General features: G+C 40.3%; 1 protein-coding gene across 6 annotated transcripts in view; it reads left to right on the plus strand.

The window, feature by feature from the left end:
- Positions 1–22,397, plus strand: part of LRMDA (leucine rich melanocyte differentiation associated) — a 1,063,938-nt gene that overhangs the window by 36,955 nt on the left and 1,004,586 nt on the right. For 2 of the 6 annotated variants that reach the window (XM_035022460.1, XM_035022454.1), the window contains exon 1: positions 1,602–3,722. The exons of 3 other annotated variants lie outside the window; for them this stretch is intronic. In XM_035022460.1, the coding sequence (XP_034878351.1) occupies positions 3,577–3,722 (146 nt within the window). In that variant the 5' untranslated portion in view covers positions 1,602–3,576. Of the gene's footprint in view, positions 1–1,600; positions 3,723–22,397 lie in introns of those variants that run through there. One more of the 6 variants, XM_035022465.1, reaches the window with a different exon arrangement.

Consider the following 22,397-nt stretch of genomic DNA (forward strand, 5'->3'; position numbering starts at 1 on the left):
TCACTTGGTAAACATGTCTTGAGGCACAATGCTCAGGACCTGCACCAGGAAATTGTTCCTTATCTTCTGTCCTGCCTTAACACTTGGGAGTGTGTATCACACTGCAGGACAAGTATTCCTTCGTGGAGCTATTTGCCCACCAGACATGCTCATTCAGGATGGAAACTAGTTCTTTTATCTCTAGCACAGCACCTGGCACGTAGTTCTATTCAAAATGTCTCTTGAGGGACTATAAATATTGTTTGGGGACATCAGGAAGAGTCCCATGTTGTCAGTGGGGTCCTTTGAACAGGACCTCATGGGAAGGTAATGTGGGCAGCTCTTGGTTGAAGATCTGAGAGTGTCTGAAGGTCTAGGAGACTGTAACTCTTAGGTGTTCTCCCTCTGGCCTTAATTGCTTCCTCCCTGTGTTTGCTGGGGAGATGATCCTCTTGTGAGCCTTGAGCCCTCTCTCTCCCTAGAGATTAACATGGGTGTTGGGTAATCGGTTCAGTCTGTGGGAGCCAAGGCCTCGGGGGAAGGGGTGGACCCTGGAGCCTGGGTGAGGATGTCACGGTGGAGCAATCAGGGGCCACTCAAGGGTAAGCCAGGTCTCTACCCTTCTCTGGTTTTCCTACCCAGTGTTAATTTTGAGAGCCTGGGACTGTTTCTGAGAGATAATTGGATCACTGAGTCCTGGTCTTCAGGCAAGTAGTCTTTTTCCTAAAGAAAGGGGGATGTGCTGATATTGAAGTCCATTGTTTCAGGTAATTCATGGTTTGGTATCTGGGCTCCTTTGAAGGAAAAAGACTCCAAAATATAAACCTTTCTTCTCATAATAGAATCCGCTTGTGTTATTTAAATCCCAGGGTTTTACATTACAATAGTCGCCCATCAGGCTTGGAGAGAAATGGAACTTTCTCTGACAATAGGGTATGTGGTGTGCTTGCTGGCTTAAAATTAAACCTAATCAGGAGGTGTCACTGAAGCCTGTGCTGAGTAAATGATGGAGCATGAAATAAAATGATTTATACAACTTTCTTTTCCAATAGGCAGTGCTTTTTAATGTTTTTCTTCTTCTGAAAGAAGGCGTGGGTGTTGAAAGTGATTTTTGATTATGTTTTTCTTAAGTGGTCCAAGACCACAACATTCTAAGAGCCGCCCTCGGTACCCAATCCACACCCGCCCCCCCCTCCGCCACATGGTTGACTCTTGCTTGAACTTTCACAATTTGCAAACATAAGAATGTTCTGACAGCTTAGCTGGAGATTCTTGAATCTGGCCCATCGGAACTGAAGGTGGGATGCTGAGCCTTTTGGGAGTAACCAGGGATCTGAATTTAAAGTGGAGTCATTCAAGTCTTGTTCCTACCTATTGGGCTTCTGTTTCAAGACTGTCGCCTTATGGTTAAGTTGGTTGGTTGTGGCGTCATGTATTAGGATAATTTAAAAAGAAATCACTGCTTGTGAACATGGGGTCCCAAATGGGAGTAGATGTGTTTGCACATGTGTGGCCCCAAGCTCAGCTAGGGGTGAGGTTATCATCAGCTCATGGTGAGGGGAGGAGGTGGATTCTGCCCTGCTTTCCTACCCTAAATATGTGCAAACTCAGCCCATCCAAAGTGGATTTCACTTCCTCCCCCCATTTGTTCTTGTCTCCTTTATCTCCGTTGCTGGTATTGCCATCTTCCCCATAACCCAGGTTCAAGTGTAAGTTCATGTTCTCATACCCTTAAGAATTGTTAAAGTATCTTAGTTCCTGTGCCTGCCCACATCTCTACTCTCCTCCAAACCCTGCTAACAGAGCAGGAATTGTCTGATCCAGGTGGCTCCACTGCTTGAAATCCAGGCCAGACTCCTAGCCTCCAGGGAACTTTTCTGGTTTAACTCCTCTTTTCCTAAGCTTTGGCCAAATGACCTGACTCAGTGTGTCTTGTGTTTTCCCAGCTCTTGGTCTTTATTTTTGTTGTTCCCTTGTATTAGTTTGCTAGGACTACTATCCCAAAACGCCATGGACTGAGTAGCTTAACAGAAATTTTCTCACAGGGCTGGAGGCTGGAAGTTCAAGATCAAGGTGTCAGCAGGGTTGGTTTCTCCTGAGGCCTCACTCCTTGGCTTGTAGAAGACCTTCATGTCTGTGCATGTTTGTATCCTAATCTCTCCTTCTAGGGACACCAATCATGGAGGGTCAGGGCCCACTCTAATGACCTCATTTTAACTTAATTATCCCTTGAAAGACCCCATCTCCAAATACTGTCCCATTCTGAGGTATTGGTGATTAGGGTTTTGACATCCGGTTTTTGAGGGATGGAATTTAGACCATCATACCCCTCCCCTAGGAGAGCACTTACCCCTCTCAAGCATCTGCATGTTCCAGGCTCATAATCTGAATGTCCCGTTTCCTTGAAGTTCTCCCAACTCTCTGTATGATTGCCCAGCTGTCTTGTGTTCCTGGGGGCCTCCCACTTCAACCAAGTCCCCACATGAAGTTGCTGGCGTGAAGGCTGGATTTCTGCTTCCACCTTTTAGGGATATAGGTCTGTATAACTTCTGGGGGCTTGCTGTCCCCACCATGAATGGTCCCTTCTGATTAAGTAGCACCCAAAATGTACTATGCGTGGCCACCTGTATAATTCATGAGGGAGGACTCGTGTCATCCAGGGTCTGCTGCTCCTTTTGCAAGAATTACGGGCTTTGACAGAATTCCCTGTCGTGCAGGCCTCTTTGTCATATCTGTGGTAATTACTATTCCTTTTCTAATTGCTTATCCACGATGGCCCCTTTCAGCTGCTGCAGAAGAGACACCCTTCTCCTCTCATGCGGAAGCAAGCTCGATCAGTGCCACTACCACTTGTGTCCTTTGGGGCATGGCCTACCATTGGTCTTCCTTTCCCCTTTTCTCTGTTTTTGTCCCCTTGCCCCATTCCCTGGTTTTTGAGCCATGCCCCATTCAAGAAATGGATTGAATGGATTTTCACCCCTTTGATTTTTTAGACCATTGCTCTGAAGGGCTGGAGGCCGGGAGAGTAGGTCTTTCAGCCTCTATGCAGCCTGTCACCCCTTTAGGGCTGCCTGCCTTCACCCTGGAAGAGGGCCACTCCTTCCCAAGATTACAACCTGCCCTGAGTCAGGTGGAGAAAAATAGCGAAGAGAACATCATATTTAAGAATCTGAATGTGCTGAGTGGATGCTTTAGAAACCTAACCTCAGGCAAAAGGTCCTTGGTTCAGGCTTGGTGACTGATGTGGCATTGTCTGCTGTTAATAACCAAGAGATTGAAGATCCAGTGAAGCCATATTTTGCCTGTCAACAGAGAATCTCTAATCCTTTAACTTCTTCAGTTTTAATATTTGAATTTGCTTGGGTTTGCCTCTAGAGTGGATTTGCTTGTCCCCTTAGCACCTTACTGTATTTAATTGAATTAAGGAAGGTTTCTCTTTTAACTTAAGTACGTGGCATTTTGCATTTAAAAGGCTGTTCTTTAATAACTTTGGAAGGAATTGACTGATTTGGATGAAATCCTATCCATTATAAAAGGCATTAATGTACCCCTCAGGTTTTATTTAAATGTAGTCTGGCCCCTTGAAACAAAGCGTCAATGAGTAAAAATGTCCAAAAGAGTATTTCTTCATTAATGTGTAAGGGATTTCAGTGGGAATTTATTTTTTACAAGGTGTGGAGATACCGTCTCACCTGTGTGAATTTCTGCATAAAAGGAGGGTATCACTGCGTAACCAGTCATGGGTGAGTTAGAGACATGGGGCTCTCTGGCCTCAATGACTGACTTTAGTCTCATTCACGTGTTTTCATTCCCCCTTCCACTGACCTCACTACCCCACCTCCCCCCATATATGTCCTTTGTGTACCCCTGAATCTCATACATGGGTTACTTTATTTGGATCTTGGCCCTCGGCTTCTTTCCTGGCTTCATTTGCCTTCAGGGACCTCCTTGAGGGCAATGCTATTTCTGGTTCACTGTAGCTCCCGAGGCTTCTTCCTCCAACAGAAAAAGCTCTTACCTTCATGGAGCTTATATTTTAATTGGGGCAAGAGTTAGAGGGTATGGCCAAATGAATAGTGAGGTGATGCCACCGTGGGGAAAGTTTAGGCTGCTCTGAAAACACCTAAAAGGTACACCCAACCTTAGGATGGAAAGGTAGCAGGAAAGGCAGCTTGAAGGAGGGGGTCATCTAGATGTTCTTGAAGGATCCACTCATTCACTTTACCAGAACCATTATGTGTTAAGGGGGTAGTCCCTGTGCTGATGCCTGGCAGTTAACAGTAAACAAAAGGAAGGGTCTTTGCCCTCATGAAATTTGTATCTTAGTTAGAAAAGTAGCCAAGTAAGGTGCTATTGGGGGGTGAAGAGTATTTCAGGCAGAGGGAAACAGAATGGAACATGTCCAGATCCCAGAGAGCATGAGTATATTCAAGGCACATATGCAAGGCAGGGGCCAGAGGACCAAGGGGTCTGTGAACCCTGTTAAGAAGTTGAACTTTATTCTGAGGGTAAGCGGTTGCCACTGAATGGTTTTAGGCAGGAGAGTGGCAAGGTCATATTTGTATTTTAGATCACTTCTGTTGTCCTGGAGAGAGTGGGCTGGGTGTGCAGTTTAGGGAATCTGTTACGAGGCTGTGGAGTCCTCCAGATCAGGCATGGGGGGCCTGCATTGGAGCAGTGGTAGTATGAGAGGTGAGGAGATAAATCTGAGCAATATATTAGAAGGCACTTGCACCAGTATTTGTGTTGAGTGGATGTGGAATGGTAAGGCATGGGAGGAATTGTAACTGGCTCTAGGGTTTAATATTGGAATAATTGGATGGGTGGTCGTGGCTTTCTAGGAGATGGGGAAGCTGGGAAGGAATAGGATTTTCAGGGTGGAAGAGATGAGGGGGAATGGATGGAGGACACATTGAGTATGAGATGCTTATGGGAGCATCCAGGTGGAAATGTTCAGGAGGCAGCTGGATATATGGATCTGGGGTTGAGAACAAAGTCTGGGCTGGAGGCCCACAATGGGAAGATCAACATAATGAGGTATTTAGGACATGAGAGTGGATGAATTTGCTTGGAGTTGGGGGAGGGAAGTTTAGGGTAATGGAAGATTATAGGACAGATTTTAGGACTTAAGGAATGAACCAAGGGTGAGCAAAAACAGTCAATGGAGAAAAACCAGGAGATAGGTGGTAGTTTGTCAGAACCTACGGAAGGAGAATAATTTAAAGAGGAGGGGAATGGTCAGTGGGATAAAATGCAGGGAGGAAAAATAGGATGAGGTCTTGGAATGGCCATCAGGTTTAGCTTAGGGAGGAAGGGAGTGGTTTGGCAGAAATGATTTGATAGAATGGTGGGCTTTTCTGTCCACGTGATGTCTCTTTAACACTTTCTACTCCATCTAAAACTGTTCAGTTCAAGGCATGATCATCTCTGGCCTGGACTTTTGCTATAGCCTGCTGAATGGTCCACCGGCATAGTTTCGCTTCTGCAGAGAGTGATCTTTTTTTAAAGATTTTATTTATTTATTTGACAGAGAGAGAGGGAGGGAACACAAGCAGGGGGAGTGGGAGAGGGAGAAGCAGGACCCTGGGATCATGACCTGAGCGGAAGGCAGAAGGCAGATGCTTAACGACTGAGCCACCCACGTGCCCCTGTAGAGAGTGATCTTGTGAAGAGGTAAATCTGATTACTTCTTTGCTTAACATTATTCAGTGGTTTTATGCCATTACGATAAAGACCCATTCCCTCACATGGAGCCTGAGTCCCCTGACATCCTCTCTCTCCGGTGGTGTACTGTGTTCTCTCACTCTCTCTCTCTGCCCAGCCATAGATCTTCCTTAAATGTTTTTTTTTTTTAAAGATTTTATTTTAGAGAGAGAGAGAGCACATGAGAGGGGGGAGGGTCAGAGGGAGAAGCAGGCTCCCCGCTGAGCTGGGAGCCCGATGCGGGACTCGATCCTGGGACTCCAGGATCATGACCTGAGCCGAGGCAGTCGCTCAACCAACTGAGCCACCCAGGCGCCCATTCCTTAAATGTTTTGAGCTGGGTCGTGTCTCCTTTGGCCATCGGGACTTTGTACATGCTGTTTTCTTTGCTTGGAAGTCTTTTACCTCCCCTTTTACTTCATTTCTCTTTGTCTTTCAGATTTTAGTTGGAGCTTCACTCTGTTAGGGAAGTCTTGCCAGACCTCTGTCACATGATCAGCCCTGTCTGGGTGTTCTCACAGCATCATTTGTCTTGCTCTCATGGCTGTGGCTGATTGCATTATGTCCCCCGTTCTTCTCCCTCCCGATATCCATGCCCTTTGCCCTGTGGTTTTGCAATTCCTCTCCCAGAGTGTATTCCCCTGACCCGCTGATGTTGGGTATGGCCACATGACTTGCTCAGGCCAGAATCATAGGTGGAAATGAGAAGGTGCCGGTTCTCTGCCCATATCTTAGGAGGCCTTGCACATTCTGTCTGCCCCTCTAGAACTCCTGCTGTTGTCCATTCTGAGACTGGCCTCCCAATGAACTTGAGTGGACCTGAGTCCTCTCTGCAGTCTGCAACCTGGAGTCCAGCCAAGTTGTAGCTGATTTGCAGATGTGTGAGAATAAATGAGTTGTAGTTTGTTGGATAGAATTATCTTGGTGATAGATGACTGATAAAATAGCAATCAGAGCTGTGAGAGAGAGTGTGTGTGTGTGTGTGTGTGTGCCTGCGAGTATTTATTTGTTTTCTAACTAAATACTAAGTTCCCTGAGGGCAAATTTTGGGTTTGTTACTGTGCACATATTTCCCCGCACAGTGTCTGACACATGGTGGGTGTGCAACACATTTGTTAAGTGATAGAGTAAATTATGTGTTTCAGCCCAATTAGGTGGTGTGTCTTTACCTTCCATGATAACTTTAGGAGTTTACTGCTCCTGGCCAAATTGGTGTACTGCCAAAGGTATCAGGATACATTTTGCATTTAATTATAATACTTCGCGAACTTGAAACAAAATAACAGCTTTTAGAAATGTGTGTTTCCTATAATTTAAAAAGAAATTTTGATAAAACATTGGTTTGCGTTAAGAGGTTAAAGTGTAAATTGTGGGGGAAAATGCTCCGTCGGCGATCTTAAAGTGAAAATGAGTATGTTGATCTCACCTAGTTAAAAATTATTTATCTACGTTGCTGTGTATAACATTAATCACTCTACCCCAGTAACAAATAGGTTCATTTTCATAGATAATTTCTACTTTAAAAACAGATCTAGGCTTTTAAGATCTGATGTTGATTTAAGAATTAATTTTGGTGAAGTTGAGGAAAAACACCCACAGAATTTAATATCTGTCTTATGGGTGGGGGTTGGGGGGAATCATCTTGTTATGGGGAATGAATACAGTGGGGAATGAATATCAGAGGACAGATATGCTATTTACTAGCTCTGTGACCATGAAAAGTGATTTAACCTTCCTGGGCTTTATTTTCTGCACCTGTAAAACGGGGTTGATTAATATCTACTTCATAGGATTGTGAGAAATGCATTGCAAAAATAAAAGGCCTTGTAAGTTGTAGTTAATTGAATGAAATGGGATGAAAAATGAAATAGTAAAGAGTAAAACTATTGGTTTTTAAATGTTAATTTCATAATAAGCCACCTTATTAATATCTCTTTTCTGAAAGTTATTCAGTTAATTCTATTGGGTTTTGTCATACAGTTGTATCATATGGGGAAAAAAACTTTGCTACTTTCTTATTAATGCTTCTTTTCCTTCCCTAATTGCATTGGCTAGTACTGAGAGGAGGTTTTTAAAAGAATATATTTTTTAAGCAGTATAGTTCTAGTGCTTTTTAAACTATTGAAGTATGAACAGACATACAAAACCTGTATATATTTAGTGCATACAATGAGTTTGGACATAAGTGTACACCCATGAAATGATCACCACAATCTGCCATAAACACAGTTAGCACTTCCAAAAATTTCCTCCCACCCTCTTTGTTATTATTGGTATATGTGTGGTTGTGTGATAAGATTTACCCTCTTAGCAAAATTTTATGTTAAATGTTCTTAAGTATACAGTACAATATTGTTAACTATAAGGGCTTCACTGTACCTCAGCCATGTTAAAATAGCTATTATCAGTTAAAGAAGATAACAACTGTTGGCCAGGATGTGGAGAAGGGAGAACCCTGGTGCATTGTTGGTAGGAACGTAAATTGGTGCAGCCACTATGGAAAACAGCATGGAGGTTCCTCCAAAGATTAAAAATAGAACTATCATATGATCCAATAATTCTACTTACAGATAGCCAAAGAAATTGAAATCAGCATCTTGGAGAGATCTCAGTATGTTATTGCTTTTTTAATTTTTAATTTTTTAAAGATTTTATTTATTTGAGAAAGCGAGCAGGGGGAGGGTTAGAGTGAGCAGGGGGAGCCCACTCCCCCCTGAGCAGGAAGCCCAGCTGCTGGGCTCCATCCCGGGACCCTGGGATCATGACCTGAGCAGAAGGCAGACGCTTAACTGACTGAACCACCCAGGCGCCCCTATTTATTGCTTATTTTAAACACGAGTAACTGATGCTGGATTTTAACATTAGTACTTTCTCAGGATCTGTGGAGATGAGCATGTTGTCTCCTCCCCCCTTTGTATTGACTAATGGGACAGACTATTCTAGATTTCTTAATACTGAGGCACTTATTAATCCCATTGGTTATGGACTGAATTGTGTAACCCCCAAATTAATATACTGAAGTCTTAAACTCCATGTGACCATATTTGGCATAAGGCCTTTAGAGAGTTAATAAAGGTTAAATGAGGTCATAAGGCTGGGGACCCAGTCCAAAAGGACTAGTGTCCTTAAAGAAACATCAGGGAAAGGTTTGCACAGAGGAAAGACTGCATGAGGACATTGCAAAAAGGCAGCTGTCTACAAGCCAGGAAGAGTGCTCTTAGCAGAAATGAACCATGTTGGTACCTTGATCATGGACTTCTAGTCCCCAGAACTGTGAGGAAATAAATTTGTTTTATAAGACACCCAGTCTGTGGTATCTTGTTATAGCAGTCTCAGCAGAGTAATACAATGTTAGACTTATTTATAAAAATAGTTCAGGTTATTTTTCTCTGTTCTGGACCAAATAGTTCAAATAGCATTGTAGTAATCTATTTCTTGAAGGAATAGATAAAATTTATTTGTAAAACATTTGGGGCTTTGTATTAGTTATCTCTGATCACTTTATCCATATCTTTTATAGTACCTGGTCTATCTAGATTTTCAATATTTTCTGGACTTAGTTTTGATAACTTATTTTTGGAAGATTATTATTTTTAGAGAGAAAGTGTGCGAGTGCATGGGGGCGGAGGGGGGGCAAAGGGAGAGAGAGAATCTCAAGCAGACTCTGTGCTGAGCTCAGAGCCTGATGCGGGGCTCGATCCCACAACCCTGAGATCATGACCTGAGCCAAAGTCAAGAGTTGGCTGCTTAATCGACTGAGATACCCAGGCACCCCAGTTTTCATGGTTTATATTATTCTGGAGAATACCCAGTTTATCCATGATTTCAAATGTATTAAAGTTGAGAAAAATTATTGCTTCTGTGTCTTTTAATTTACTTGGTATCTGGTTATATATATATTTACATTCTTTTTTGTATTTTTTTTTTTTTTTACTGAGGTATACTTGAAATGTCACATTACTAGTTTCTGGAGTATAACATAAAGGTTCGATATTTGTATACACTGTGAAATGACCACCCCAATAAGTCTGGTTTCCCCCTGTCACCATATAAAGTTAAATAATATGCAATGAAATATTATTGCCTGTAGTCACCATGTTGTACATTAAATTCTTGTGACTTATTTTATGACTAGAAGTTTTTACCTCTTGACTCCTTACTCCCATTTGTCCACTCCCCAACTCCCTTCCCCCTGGCAACCTCAGTTTGTTTTCTGCATCTATGAGTTTGGTTTTGGTTTGCTTTGTAGATTCCATATATTAATGAAATACAGTGTTTGCCCTTTTCTGTCTGATGTATTTAATTTAGCAGCATATCCTTAGGGTTCACCTATGTTGTTGCAAATGGTAAGATTTCATTCTTTTTTATGGCCAAGTAGTATTCCATTGTATATAAGTACCATATCTTTGTCCATTCATTCACTAATGGATACTATGGTTGTTTCAATATCTTGGCTATTGTAAATAATGCTGCAGTGAACATAGGGGTGCATATATATTTTTGATTTAGTGTTTTCTTTTGATAAATACCAAGAAGTGGAATTGTTGGATTATATGGTAGTTGTATCTTTGGGTTTTTGAGGAATCACCATACTATTTTCCATAGTGGTGTCCCAATTTACATTTCCACCAACAGTGCATGAGGGTTTTTTTTTTTTTTTTAATATCCTTGCCAACACTTGTGATTTCTTGTCTTTTTGATAATAGTCATTCTGACAGGTGTGAGGTGATATCGCATTGTGGTTTAGGTTTGCATTTCCTTGATGATTAGTAATTTTGAGAACTATTCATGTGTCTGGTGGCCTTCTGTGTGACTTTGGAAAGACTATTCAGATACTGTGTCCATTTTTAAAATTGGATTGTTGTTTTTGTTTGGTTAATGAATTGTAGGAGTTCTTTATATAGTTTAGATATTAATACCTATTGAATATATCATTTGCAAATATCTTCTCCCATTTAGTAGGTTGCCTTCTTTTGTTGATCGTTTCATCAACTTTGCAGAAGCTTTTTAGGTCAATGTAGTCCCATTTGGTTAGTGTTGCTTTTGTTGCCATTGCCATTGGAGTCAGATCCAAAAAAAATTAGCAAGAGCAATGTCAGGGAGCTTACCACCTATGTTTTCCTCAAGGAGTTTTATTGTCTTACATTCAGGTCTTTAATCAATTTTGAGTTAAGTTTATTTTTGTTTATGGTGTAAGGTCGTGGTTGAGTTTCATTGTTTGTGGCTGCCCAGTTTCCCCAACACCATTTTTTGAAGAGACTGTCATTTTCTCATTGTTTATTCTTGGCTCCTTTGTCATAAATTTATTGACAGTATGTGCATGGGTTTATTTCTGCCCTCTCTATTCGGTTCCATTGATTAATGTGTCTGAATTTATGCCATTGCCATACTGTTGTGATTATCATAACTTTGTAGTATGGTTAGAAACCTTGGGGGTATAATGCCTCCAGCTATGTTCTTAATTGTTTTTGCTATTTGGAGTTTTTGGTGGTTCCATATAAATTTTAGAATTATTTGTTGTGTTTGTGTGAAAAATGCCATTGAAATGTTGGTAGGGATTGCTTTGATTCTATGATTATTCTGGATAGTATGGATATTTTAACAGTATTCATCCAGTCCATGAACATGGACTATCTTTCCACTTACTGTCATCTTTAATTTCATTCATCAATGCCATGTAGTGTATAGTCTTCCACATTCTTGGGTAAGTGTATTCCTAGGGTTTTTTTTTGTTTTTTTTTTTTTTTTTAGATGCAATTGTAAGTGGGATTGTTAACTTCTGATAGTATACAAAAGTCTGTTTTATACACTGATTTTTGTATCCAACTTTACAAAATTGGCTTATTCTAACATTTTTATGGACTTTTAAGAGTTTTCTATGTATATAAAATGCCCACAGTGACTTTTTAACTTTTTTAAATAATTGGGATGCCTTTTATTTCTTGCCTGATTTCTCTGGCTAGGATTTCTAATACTGTGTTGAATAAAAGCAGTGAGAGTGGGCTTCCTTGTCTGATTCCTTATCTTAGAGGAAAAGCTTTCAACCTTTCACCATTGAATATGATGTTAGCTGTGGACTTGTCATATATGGTCTTTATTATGTTGAGGTACATTCCCCCTGTACCTGCTTTGTTGAGTTTTTATCGTAAATGGATATTGAATTTTGTCAAACGCTTTTCTGCATCTATTGGAATGGTTATGATTCTTTTCCTTTTGCTAATGTGGTGTATCACATTGATTTGGAAATCAACAATCTGCGTACCTGAAATAAATCCCACTTGATCATGGTATATGATCTTTTCACTGTATTGTTGAATTGAGTTTGCTAATATTTTGTTGATTTTTTAAATCTATGTTCGTTCATCAGGAATATTGGCCTGTAATTTTCTTTTTCTGTGATATCCTTGTCTGGTTTTGGTATCTGGATAATGCTGGCTTCATAAAATGAATTTGGAAGCATTCCATCTGCCTCCATTTTTTTTGGAAGAGTTTGAGAAGGGTAGGTATTAAATCTCAGAATGTTTGGTAGCATTCACCAGAGAAGCTGTTTGTCCTGGACTTTGGTTTTTTTTTTTTTATTTATTTTAAAAAAAATTTTATTATGTTAATCACCATACATTACATCATTAGTTTTTGATGTAGTGTTCCATGATTCATTGTTTGTGCATAACACCCAGTGCTCCACGCAGAACGTGCCCTCTTTAATACCCATCACCAGGCTAACCCATCCTCCCACCCCCACCCCCCAGAACCCTCAGTTTGTTTTTCAGAGTCCATCGTCTCTCATGGTTCATCTCCCACTCTGATTTCCCCGCCTTCATTCTTCCCCTCCTACTATCTTCTTCTTTCCTTCTTTTTTTTTTCTTCTTTTTTTTTTTTTAAAGATTTTTATTTATTTATTCATGAGAGACAGAGAGAGAGAGAGGCAGAGGGAGAAGCAGGCTCCCAAGGAGCAGAGAGCCCGATGCGGGACTCGATCCCAGGACCCTGGGATCATGACCTGAGCCGAAGGCAGACGCTTAACCATCTGAGCCACCCAGGCGCCCCTCTTTTTTTTTTCTTAACATACATTGCATGATTTGTTTCAGAGGTACAGATCTGTGATTCAACAGTCTTACACAATTCACAGCGCTCACCTTAGCACATACCCTCCCCAATGTCTATCACCCAGCCACCCCATCCCTCCCACCCCACCCCCCACTCCAGCAACCCTCAGTTTGTTTCCTGAGATTAAGAAAGCCTCATATCAGTGAGGTCATATGATACATGTCTTTCTCTGATTGACTTATTTTGCTCAGCGTAACACCCTCCAGTTCCATCCACATCATTGCAAATGGCAAGATCTCATTCCTTTTGATGGCTGCATAATATTCCATTGTATATATATACCACATCTTCTTTATCCATTCATCTGTCGATGGACATCTTGGCTCTTTCCACAGTTTGGCTATTGTGGATGTTGCTGCTATAAACATCAGGGTGCACGTACCCTTTCGGATCCCTACATTTGTATCTTTGGGGTAAATACCCAGTAGCGCAATTGCTGGATCATATGGTAGCTCTATTTTCAACTTTTTGAGGAGCCTCCATACTGTTTTCCAGAGTGGCTGCACCAGCTTGCATTCCCACCAACAGTGTAGGAGGGTTCCCCTTTCTCCGCATCCTTGCCAACATCCGTGGTTTCCTGACTTGTTAATTTTAGCCATTTTGACTGGTGTGAGGTGGTATCTCATTGAGGTTTTAATTTGGATTTCCCTGATGTCGAGCGATGTTGAGCACTTTTTCATGTGTCTGTTGGACATTTGGATGTCTTCTTTGGAAAAATGTCTGTTCATGTCTTCTGCCCATTTCTTGATTGGATTCTTTGTTCTTTGGGTGTTGAGTTGGTAAGTTCTTTATAGATTTTGGATACTAGCCCTTTATCTGATATGTCATTTGCAAATATCTTCTCCCATTCTGTCGGTTGTCTTTTGGTTTTGTTGACTGTTTCTTTTGCTGTGCAAAAGCTTTCTATCTTGATGAAGTCCCAATAGTTCATTTTTGCTCTTGCTTCCCTTGCCTTTGGCGATGTTTCTAGGAAGAAGTTGCTGCGGCTGAGGTCGAAGAGGTTGCTGCCTGTGTTCTCCTTTAGGATTTTGGTGGACTCCTGTCTCACATTGAGGTCTTTCAACCATTTGGAGTGTATTTTTGTGTGTGGTGTAAGGAAATGGTCCAGTTTCATTCTTCTGCATGTGGTTGTCCAATTTCCCCAACACCATCTGTTGAAGAGACTGTCTTTTTTCCATTGGACATTATTTCCTGCTTTGTCAAAGATTACTTGACCATAGAGTTGAGGGTCCATTTCTGGGCTCTCTATTCTGTTCCATTGATCTATGTGTCTGTTTTTGTGCCAGTACCATACTGTCTTGATGACAGCTTTGTAATACAGCTGGAAATCCGGAATTGTGATGCCGCCAGCTTTGCTTTTCTTTTTCAACATTCCTCTGGCTATTTGGGGTCTTTTCTGGTTCCATACAAATTTTAGGATTATTTGTTCCATTTCTTTGAAAAAAGTGGATGGTATTTTGATGGGGATTGCATTGAATGTGTAGATTGCTCCAGGTAGCATTGACATCTTCACAATATTTGTTCTTCCAATCCATGAGCATGGCACGTTTTTCCATTTCTTTGTGTCTTCCTCAGTTTCTTTCATGAGTATTTTATAGTTTTCTGAGTACAGATCCTTTGCCTCTTTGGTTAGATTTATTCCTAGGTATCTGATGGTTTGGGGTGCAATTGTAAATCGACTTCTTAATTTCTCTTTCTTCTGTCTTGTTGTTGGTGTATAGGAATGCCACTGATTTCTGTGCATTGATTTTATATCCTGCCACTTTACTGAATTCCTGTATGAGTTCTAGCAGTTTTGGGGTGGAGTCTTTTGGGTTTTCCACATAAAGTATCATATCATCTGCAAAGAGTGAGAGTTTGACTTCTTCTTTGCCGATTTGGATGCCTTTGATTTCTCTTTGTTGTCTGATGGCTGTGGCTAGGACTTCTTTTTTTTTTTTTTTAATAAAGATTTTATTTATTTATTTATTTGAGAGAGAGAGAGAGAGAAACAGCATGAGAGGGGATAGGGTCAGAGGGAGAAGCAGGCTCTCCCCCGAGCCGGGAGCCTGATGTGGGACTTGATCCCAGGACTCCAGGATCATGACCTGAGCCGAAGGCAGTTGCTTAACCAACTGAGCCACCCAGGCGCCCTGTGGCTAGGACTTCTAATACTATGTTAAATAGCAGTGGTGATAGTGGACATCCCTGCCGTGTTCCTGACTTTAGGGGGAAAGCTCTCAGTTTTTCCCCATTGAGAATGATACTTGCTGTAGGTTTTTCATAGATGGCTTTTATGGTATTGAGGTATGTACCCTCTATGCCTATACTCTTCAGAGTTTTGATCAAGAAAGGATGCTGTACTTTGTCAAATGCTTTTTCTGCATCTATTGAGAGGATCATATGGTTCTTGTTCTTTCTTTTGTTAATGTATTGTATCACATTGATTGATTTGCGGATGTTGAACCAACCTTGCAGCCCAGGGATGAATCCCACTTGGTCGTGGTGAATAATCCTTTTAATGTACTGTTGGATCCTATTGGCTAGTATTTTGGTGAGAATTTTTGCATCCATGTTCATCAGGGATCTTGGTCTGTAATTCTCCTTTTTGATGGGGTCTTTGGTTTTGGGATCAAGGTAATGGTGGCCTCATAAAATGAGTTTGGAAGTTTTCCTTCCATTTCTGTTTTTTGGAACAGTTTCAGAAGAATAGGCATTAATTCTTTAAATGTTTGGCAGAATTCCCCTGGGAAGCCATCTGGCCCTGGGCTTTTGTTTGTTGGGAGATTTTTGATGACTGCTTCAATTTCCTTAGTGGTTATAGGTCTGTTCAGGTTTTCTATTTCTTCCTGGTTCAGTTTTGGTAGTTGATACATCTCTAGGAATGCATCCATTTCTTCCAGGTGATCTAATTGGCTGGCATAAAGTTGCTCATAATATGTTCTTATAATTGTTTGTATTTCTTTGGTGGTGTTTGTGATCTCTCCTCTTTCATTCATGATTTTGTTGATTTGGGTCATTTCTCTTTTCTTTTTGATAAGTCAGGCCAGGGGTTTATCAATCTTGTTAATTCTTTCAAAGAACCAGCTCCTAGTTTCGTTGATCTGTTCTACTGTTCTTTTAGTTTCTATTTCATTGATTTCTGCTCTGATCTTTATTATTTCTCTTCTCCTGCTGGGTTTAGGCTTTATTTGCTGTTCTTTCTCCAGCTCCTTCAGGTGTAGGGTTAGGTTGTGTACTTGAGACCTTTCTTGTTTCTTGAGAAAGGCTTGTATTGCTATATACTTTCCTCTTAGGACTGCCTTTGCTGCATCCCAAAGATTTTGAATAGTTGTGTTTTCGTTTTCATTGGTTTCCACAAAATTTTTTAATTCTTCTTTAATTTCCTGGTTGACCCATTCATTCTTTAGTAGGATGCTCTTTAGCCTCCATGTATTTGAGTTCTTTCTGACTTTCCTCTTGTGATTGAGTTCTAGTTTCAAAGCATTATGGTCTGAAAATATTCAGGGAATGATCCCAATCTTTTGGTACCGGTTGAGACCTGATTTATGACCTAGGATGTGATCGATTCTGGAGAATGTTCCATGGGCACTAGAGAAGAATGTGTATTCCGTTGCTTTGGGATGGAATGTTCTGAATAGGTCTGTGAAGTCCATTTGGTCCAGTGTGTCATTTAAAGTCTTTATTTCCTTGTTGATCTTTTGCTTAGATGATCTGTCCATTTCAGTGAGGGGGGTGTTAAAGTCCCCCACTATTATTGTATTGTTGTCGATGTGTTTCTTTGCTTTTGTTATTAATTGCCTTATATAATTGGCTGCTCCCGTGTTGGGGCATAGATATTTACAATTGTTAGATCTTCTTATTGGATAGACCCTTTAAGTAGGATATAGAGTCCTTCCTCATCTCTTATTACAGTCTTTGGTTTAAAATCAAATTTGTCTGATATAAGGATTGCCACCCCAGCTTTCTTTTGGTTGGAATTTGTTTTTTTTAGGAGCTTTTGGATTACTGATTCAGTCTCCTTGCTAAAATCAATCAGTCTATTGATTTTTCTATTTCTTTTTGATTTGGTCTTGGAACATTGTGTGTTTCTAGGAATTTAGCCATTTCTTCTAGGTTGTCCAATTTGTTGGTATATTATTCATAGTAGTTGCTTATGATTCTTAGTATTTCTTTGGTAACAGTTGTAACATTCCCTCTTTTATCCTGATTTTATTTATTTGAACCATCTCTTTTTCTCAGTGAGTCTAGGCAAAGGTATATCAATTTGTTTATCTTTCCAAAGAACCAGCTCGTAGTTCTCATTTATTTTGTTTTCTAGTTTAAGTCTTTTATTTTTCCTTTTACTAACTTTGGGCTCGCTTTGTTCCTCTTTTTCTAGTTCCTTTAGGTATAAAGTAGATGTTTGAGATTTTGCTTGTTTATTGAGATAGGTATGTATTGTTGTGAACTTCCTTCTTAGAACTGCTTTTGCTGCATTCAATAGATTTTGGTATGTGATATTTTCATTGTCTCAAGGTATTTTTTCATTGCTTCTTTGATTTCTTCGACTCATTGGTTATTCAGTAGTATTTTGTTTAATCTCCACATGTGATACTTTTTTCCCCAGGGTTTTTTTTTTGGTATGTGATTTCCAGTTTCATACCATTGTGGTTTGAAAATCTACTTGATATGATTTCAGTCTTAAATTTATTGAGATTTGTTTTGTGGTTTAACGTATGTTCTGTGTGCACTTGAAAAGAATGTGTATTCTTTTGGATGGAATGTTATGTATATATCTATTAAATATATCTGATCTAATGTGTTGATGCTTCCTTATTGGATGATTTATCTTTTATGTAAGTGGAATATTATCTCCTATTACTGTATTGCTGTTGATTTTACCCTTTAGATCTGTTAATATTTGCTTTATATATTTAGGTGCTCCTATATCGGGGTGCATAAATATTTACAAATGGTATAATTTCTTGCTGGATTGCCACCTTTATCATTACATAATGCCTATCTTTGTGTTTTGTTTTAAATTCCATTTTGTCTGATAAGTATAGGTACTCCAGCTTTCCTTTAGTTTCCATTTGCAATAAACATCTTTGTCCATTGCTTCACTTTCATTCTGTGTGTGTCCTTACATCTGAGGTGAGTCTTTTGTAGGCAGCATATAGATGGGTTTTATTTTAAATTTTTTAATCCATTCTATGTCTTTTGACTGGAGAATTTAGTCCATTTATATTTAAAATCATTATAGATAGGTATATGTTCATTGCCCTTTAGTAAATTGTTGTCTGGCTGTTATGTAGTTCTTCTCTCTTCCTTTCTTTTCCTGTTCTCTTCCCTTGTGGTTTGATGCCTTTTGATAATGTCATGTTTAGAATCCATTCTCCTTATCTTTTGTGTATCTACTGTAGGTTTTTGCCTGTGAAGCTTGCATTTAGTGACCTCTATATCTAAAGTCAAGAGCAACTTAAAATTGAATGTATTCTGAAACTCTACATTTTGACTCTTCTTACCCCACCTTGTTTTTTTTGATGTCACATTTTACATCTTTTTATTTTGTGTATCCTTTGTCAGTCTTTAATCAAACTAAAGTTAGTTTTTTGCTAAAGTTTGTCTTTTAATCTTCATGCTAGCTTTGGCCTACTACTTTTACTATATAATTGCCTTTCCCAGTGAGATGTTTACTTTTGTATGTTTTATTAGTAATTAGCACCCTTGTTTTTCAGCTTGGAGAAGTCTCTTCAACATTTTGTGTAAGGTGCCCAGTAAGTGGTGATGAATTTCTTTATTTTTAATTTTTTTAAAGATTTTATTTATTTGCCAGAGAGAGCACAAGCAGGGGGAGATGCAGGCAGGGGGAGATGCAGGCTCCCCACTGAGCAGGGAGCCCAATGCAGGGCTCTATCCCAGGACCCTGAGGTTGTGACCTGAGCCAAAGGCAGATGCTTAAATGACTGAGCCACCCAGGCACCCTGTGAATTTATTTTTTGCTTAGCTGGAAAACTCTTTATCTCTCTAATTCTGAATGATAACGTTGCTGGGTAGAGTATTCTTGGTGGGAAGTTTTTCCTTTCAGCCACTGCCTTCTGTAAACTTGTAAAGTTTCTTTTGAAAAATCTGATGGTCTTATGGGGGTTCCCTTGTAGAGAACAAGTTGGTTTTCTTTTGCTGCTTTTCAGATTTTCTTTACCTTTTGACATTTTAATATAATGTGTCTTGGTGTGGATCTTTTGGGGTTCATTTTATTTGGAACTCTGTGGGCTTCTTGGGTCTGAATGTCTGTTTCTTTCCTCAGGTTAGGGAAATTTTTGGCCTTTTTATTTCTTTTTTTTTTTTTCCCAAGATTTTATTTTTATTTATTTGACACAGAGAGACACAGTGACAGAGGGAATACAAGCAGGGGAGTGGGAGAGGGAGAAGCAGGCTTCCTGCCAAGCAGGGAGCCCGATGTGGGGCTTGATCCCAGGACCCTGGGACCATGACCTGAGCCAAAGGCAGACGCTTAACGACTGAGCCACCCAGGCACCCCTGGCCTTTTATTTCTTGTAATAAGTTTTCTACCCCTTTCTCTGTCCATCCTCCTTCCCTGTTACGCAAATGTTGTTCCCTTGATGTTGTCCTATAGGTCTTTTAAGCTATTTTCACTTGTTTGTTTATATTTTTTCTTTATATTAGATTCAGGGGTAGAATTTAGTGATTCATCAGTTGCATATGACACCCAGTGCTCATTACATCAAGTGCCCTCCTTAATGACCATCATCCAGTTACCCCAAACCCCACCCACCTCCCCTCCAGCAACTCTGTTTATTTCCTATAGTTTAGAGTCTCTTATGGTTTGCTTCCCTCTCTGTTTTCATCTTATTTTATTTTTCTTCCCTTTTTAAAATCCTTTTTTCCTTTTGCTGCTCTGGGTGAGTTCCACTGCCCTTTCTTCCAGGTCACTGATTCTTTCTTCCCTTTCACACAGTCTCTGTTGAATCCCTCTAGTGTATTTTTCAGTTCAGTTGTTGTATTATTCAGCACCATGACTTCTGTTTGATACTTAGTTTCTCTTTGTTGATGTTTCTCTGTGTTCATCCATTCTTCTCCTGAGATTGGTGAGCATCTTTAGGACCATTATTTTGAACTCTTTATCAGGTAAATTACTCTTCATCAGGTAAATTATCTTTGGTTAATTACCTCCACCCCAAGCTGGGTTCTATCTTATTCTTTTGTTTTGAACATTCTCCTTTGTTTCCTCATTGTGCTGGACTCTCCATGTTTGTGTATTAGGTGAAACAGCTACCTCTCCCAGTCTTGAAAGAGTGGTCATAGTTAGGGCTGGGGATGTGTATCAGTCTCCTGTCTGTGCAGTGCTTTGGGAGAGATAACCTGCCAAGAACTCTTTCTGATAGTTTAGTCCTGTGGGGCATAGAATCCTAAGCCCCCCGCCCACCAGAGCGAGGCATTCAAGGGGTGTACTCTGTGTGGACTGCATATGCCCACAGGATTTAAGGGTATGGTAAGGGGGCACAGTGGGCCAGGGAGCACCCACCTGCCATCATATGCATATGTTGACTATATACTTCATCTTTTCTTCCCCTTAATTATTGTTTTGGTAGCTTATTACTTTAATAGTCTTGTATTTATTAGTGCCACTCTTTTCCTCTTATTACTGTTTATATACCTACCAATATTTTTGCTTTCCTTGTTTTATTCTTTGTATGTGGGCTGCACACATAAGCACTTTCTCTTCTTTGGAACTGTACTGCTTAAAGCTAGGATTTTTTTTCGGAGCACTTCTTAAATTGTGTCCTGTAGATTCTAATACATAATGTTTTATATTTTTATTTTCTAGACATTTTGGGATCTTGATTTTCTCTTGTCATAAAAGTTAAAGGTTTTAAAATTTTTGTGAAGTGTGATCAGGGAATGTGGTGACGTGGTCTGTATTGTTTGTTTCTTGGAATTGTAGGTCCTTTTTATGACCTAGCATATGATCAAGTTTTGTAAATAAGCACTTCATAAAGTTTTATCTGTTTTCAAGTTACAGAATTAGAAACCTCTTGATTGGATTTCTTTATGAATTGATGTTAGGCTTCTTGTATTTCTTATTTTTGACCTGTGTGACTTGTCATGGCCTGGAACTTAGAGTTGCTCTTATTTATTATTATGCCAGGAACGCCAGAGAATATTGAGAAGATGTAGATTCTGCCTTGAATTTGAGGAGATAATTTGACTTCAAAAAGAACACTGGTGGTGGTAGTAGGAGCTGGAAGACTGGAGAGAGTATTTTGAGCATGGCTAAGGAAGAAAGCTTTATGCAGGAGATGGATCTTGAAGATCCAGTAGGAGGTGGGGAGTCTATAATGATGCATTTTGGGTGTGGCACACCATGAACAGAGCTGGGCTCAGGATGAGCCTGGCATGTGGGGAAGAAGGCACACACCCTCCTCCCAAGGTCTTGGTCTCTGTGACTTGCTATAGCAGTTGAATCAGGCAGTGAGTCACATGGGACTAACCATCTCTGTTCAGCGGACTTACAAGCATCTTTGTTGGGGCCATCCCAGCTGTGTTATCAGTCTATCTTGTGACAGCGGAGGACAACACATGATAATTTGCTCTTGAGGATGCCCTACCGTTATGCGCTCAGCTTTGCATCTTCACTGGAGAGCTGAAATTGGCACACCCCTCAGTCTGATAGCATTAGCTTAGTATTTAACATTAATCAGGGATACGCAGACATTTCAACTAAAGAATTACAGTGTCTGATATGTACTTGCTATCTGGAGTTGTCAGATGACCCCAGTAAATTACCAAATATTGAACACTGATGATAAATCAAATGATGTATGGTCTGTAGGAAGTGAAAGTATTTAAATAATTAAGCAGTTCTTTCTAGAGCCTCTTTATATGATGATTTTCTAGACTCCAAATCAGTTTCTTCATCCAGCCTCCCTATAATATATAGTTATTTCAAATCAGCTTTACTTACTGAGCTTTTTCTAGTAATGGAGCTTTGTCAGCAAAAACTGTGCATACCAGCAAATGGTGAATGATGGGCTTGTGTCAGAAAGGAGCTTGAGAGGTGCTTTCTGTTGTTAGATGGATGGGTCTGGAGTAGGAGCTTGAAGCTCTCCAAGTGTAATAGTTTAAGAGAAAAGGTATGTCTGAAGTAGGGGTGAGTGCTCCATCACTCAAAAACTGGTATTTCACACACCCAAGCCAAATACTGCATGTGCTATTGAAATCGTGCTTTCATGGTGGGATGTGTGGGAGATGTGTGAACTTACCCAATATAATCTTGGTTGTGGTTTCTTCTTCCCAGTCCTCACTCTCTGTTTACTTACAGCTGGTCAGGGCAGAATGGCAGGAAGTGCACTGGCTACTGAAATTATAACAGGTAGGCTTATGTAGCTCTGACCACAACTCTCTGTAAGCCAGTGCTGTCCCATGTGAGTGCTCTGAATGCCCGAGTGCTAAGTGTCTGTGAGTGGTCTGAACTCTGGGGTGAGCTCTTGGAAAAGCAGACTTGTTTAGCTTGGCAATCATCACTCAGTGTAGAAACTGAGGACAGAGCATCTTGAGTGGATGTATAGACTTGGGGCATGAGGGCACTCTGAGGGTTTAAGGCACTTTTGCTGTTTTTGCAATTC

The sequence above is a fragment of the Mirounga leonina genome, unplaced genomic scaffold, assembly GCF_011800145.1.
Source record: "Mirounga leonina isolate KUSES-001 unplaced genomic scaffold, KU_Mleo_1.0 Mir_114, whole genome shotgun sequence".
Lineage (NCBI taxonomy): Eukaryota > Metazoa > Chordata > Mammalia > Carnivora > Phocidae > Mirounga > Mirounga leonina.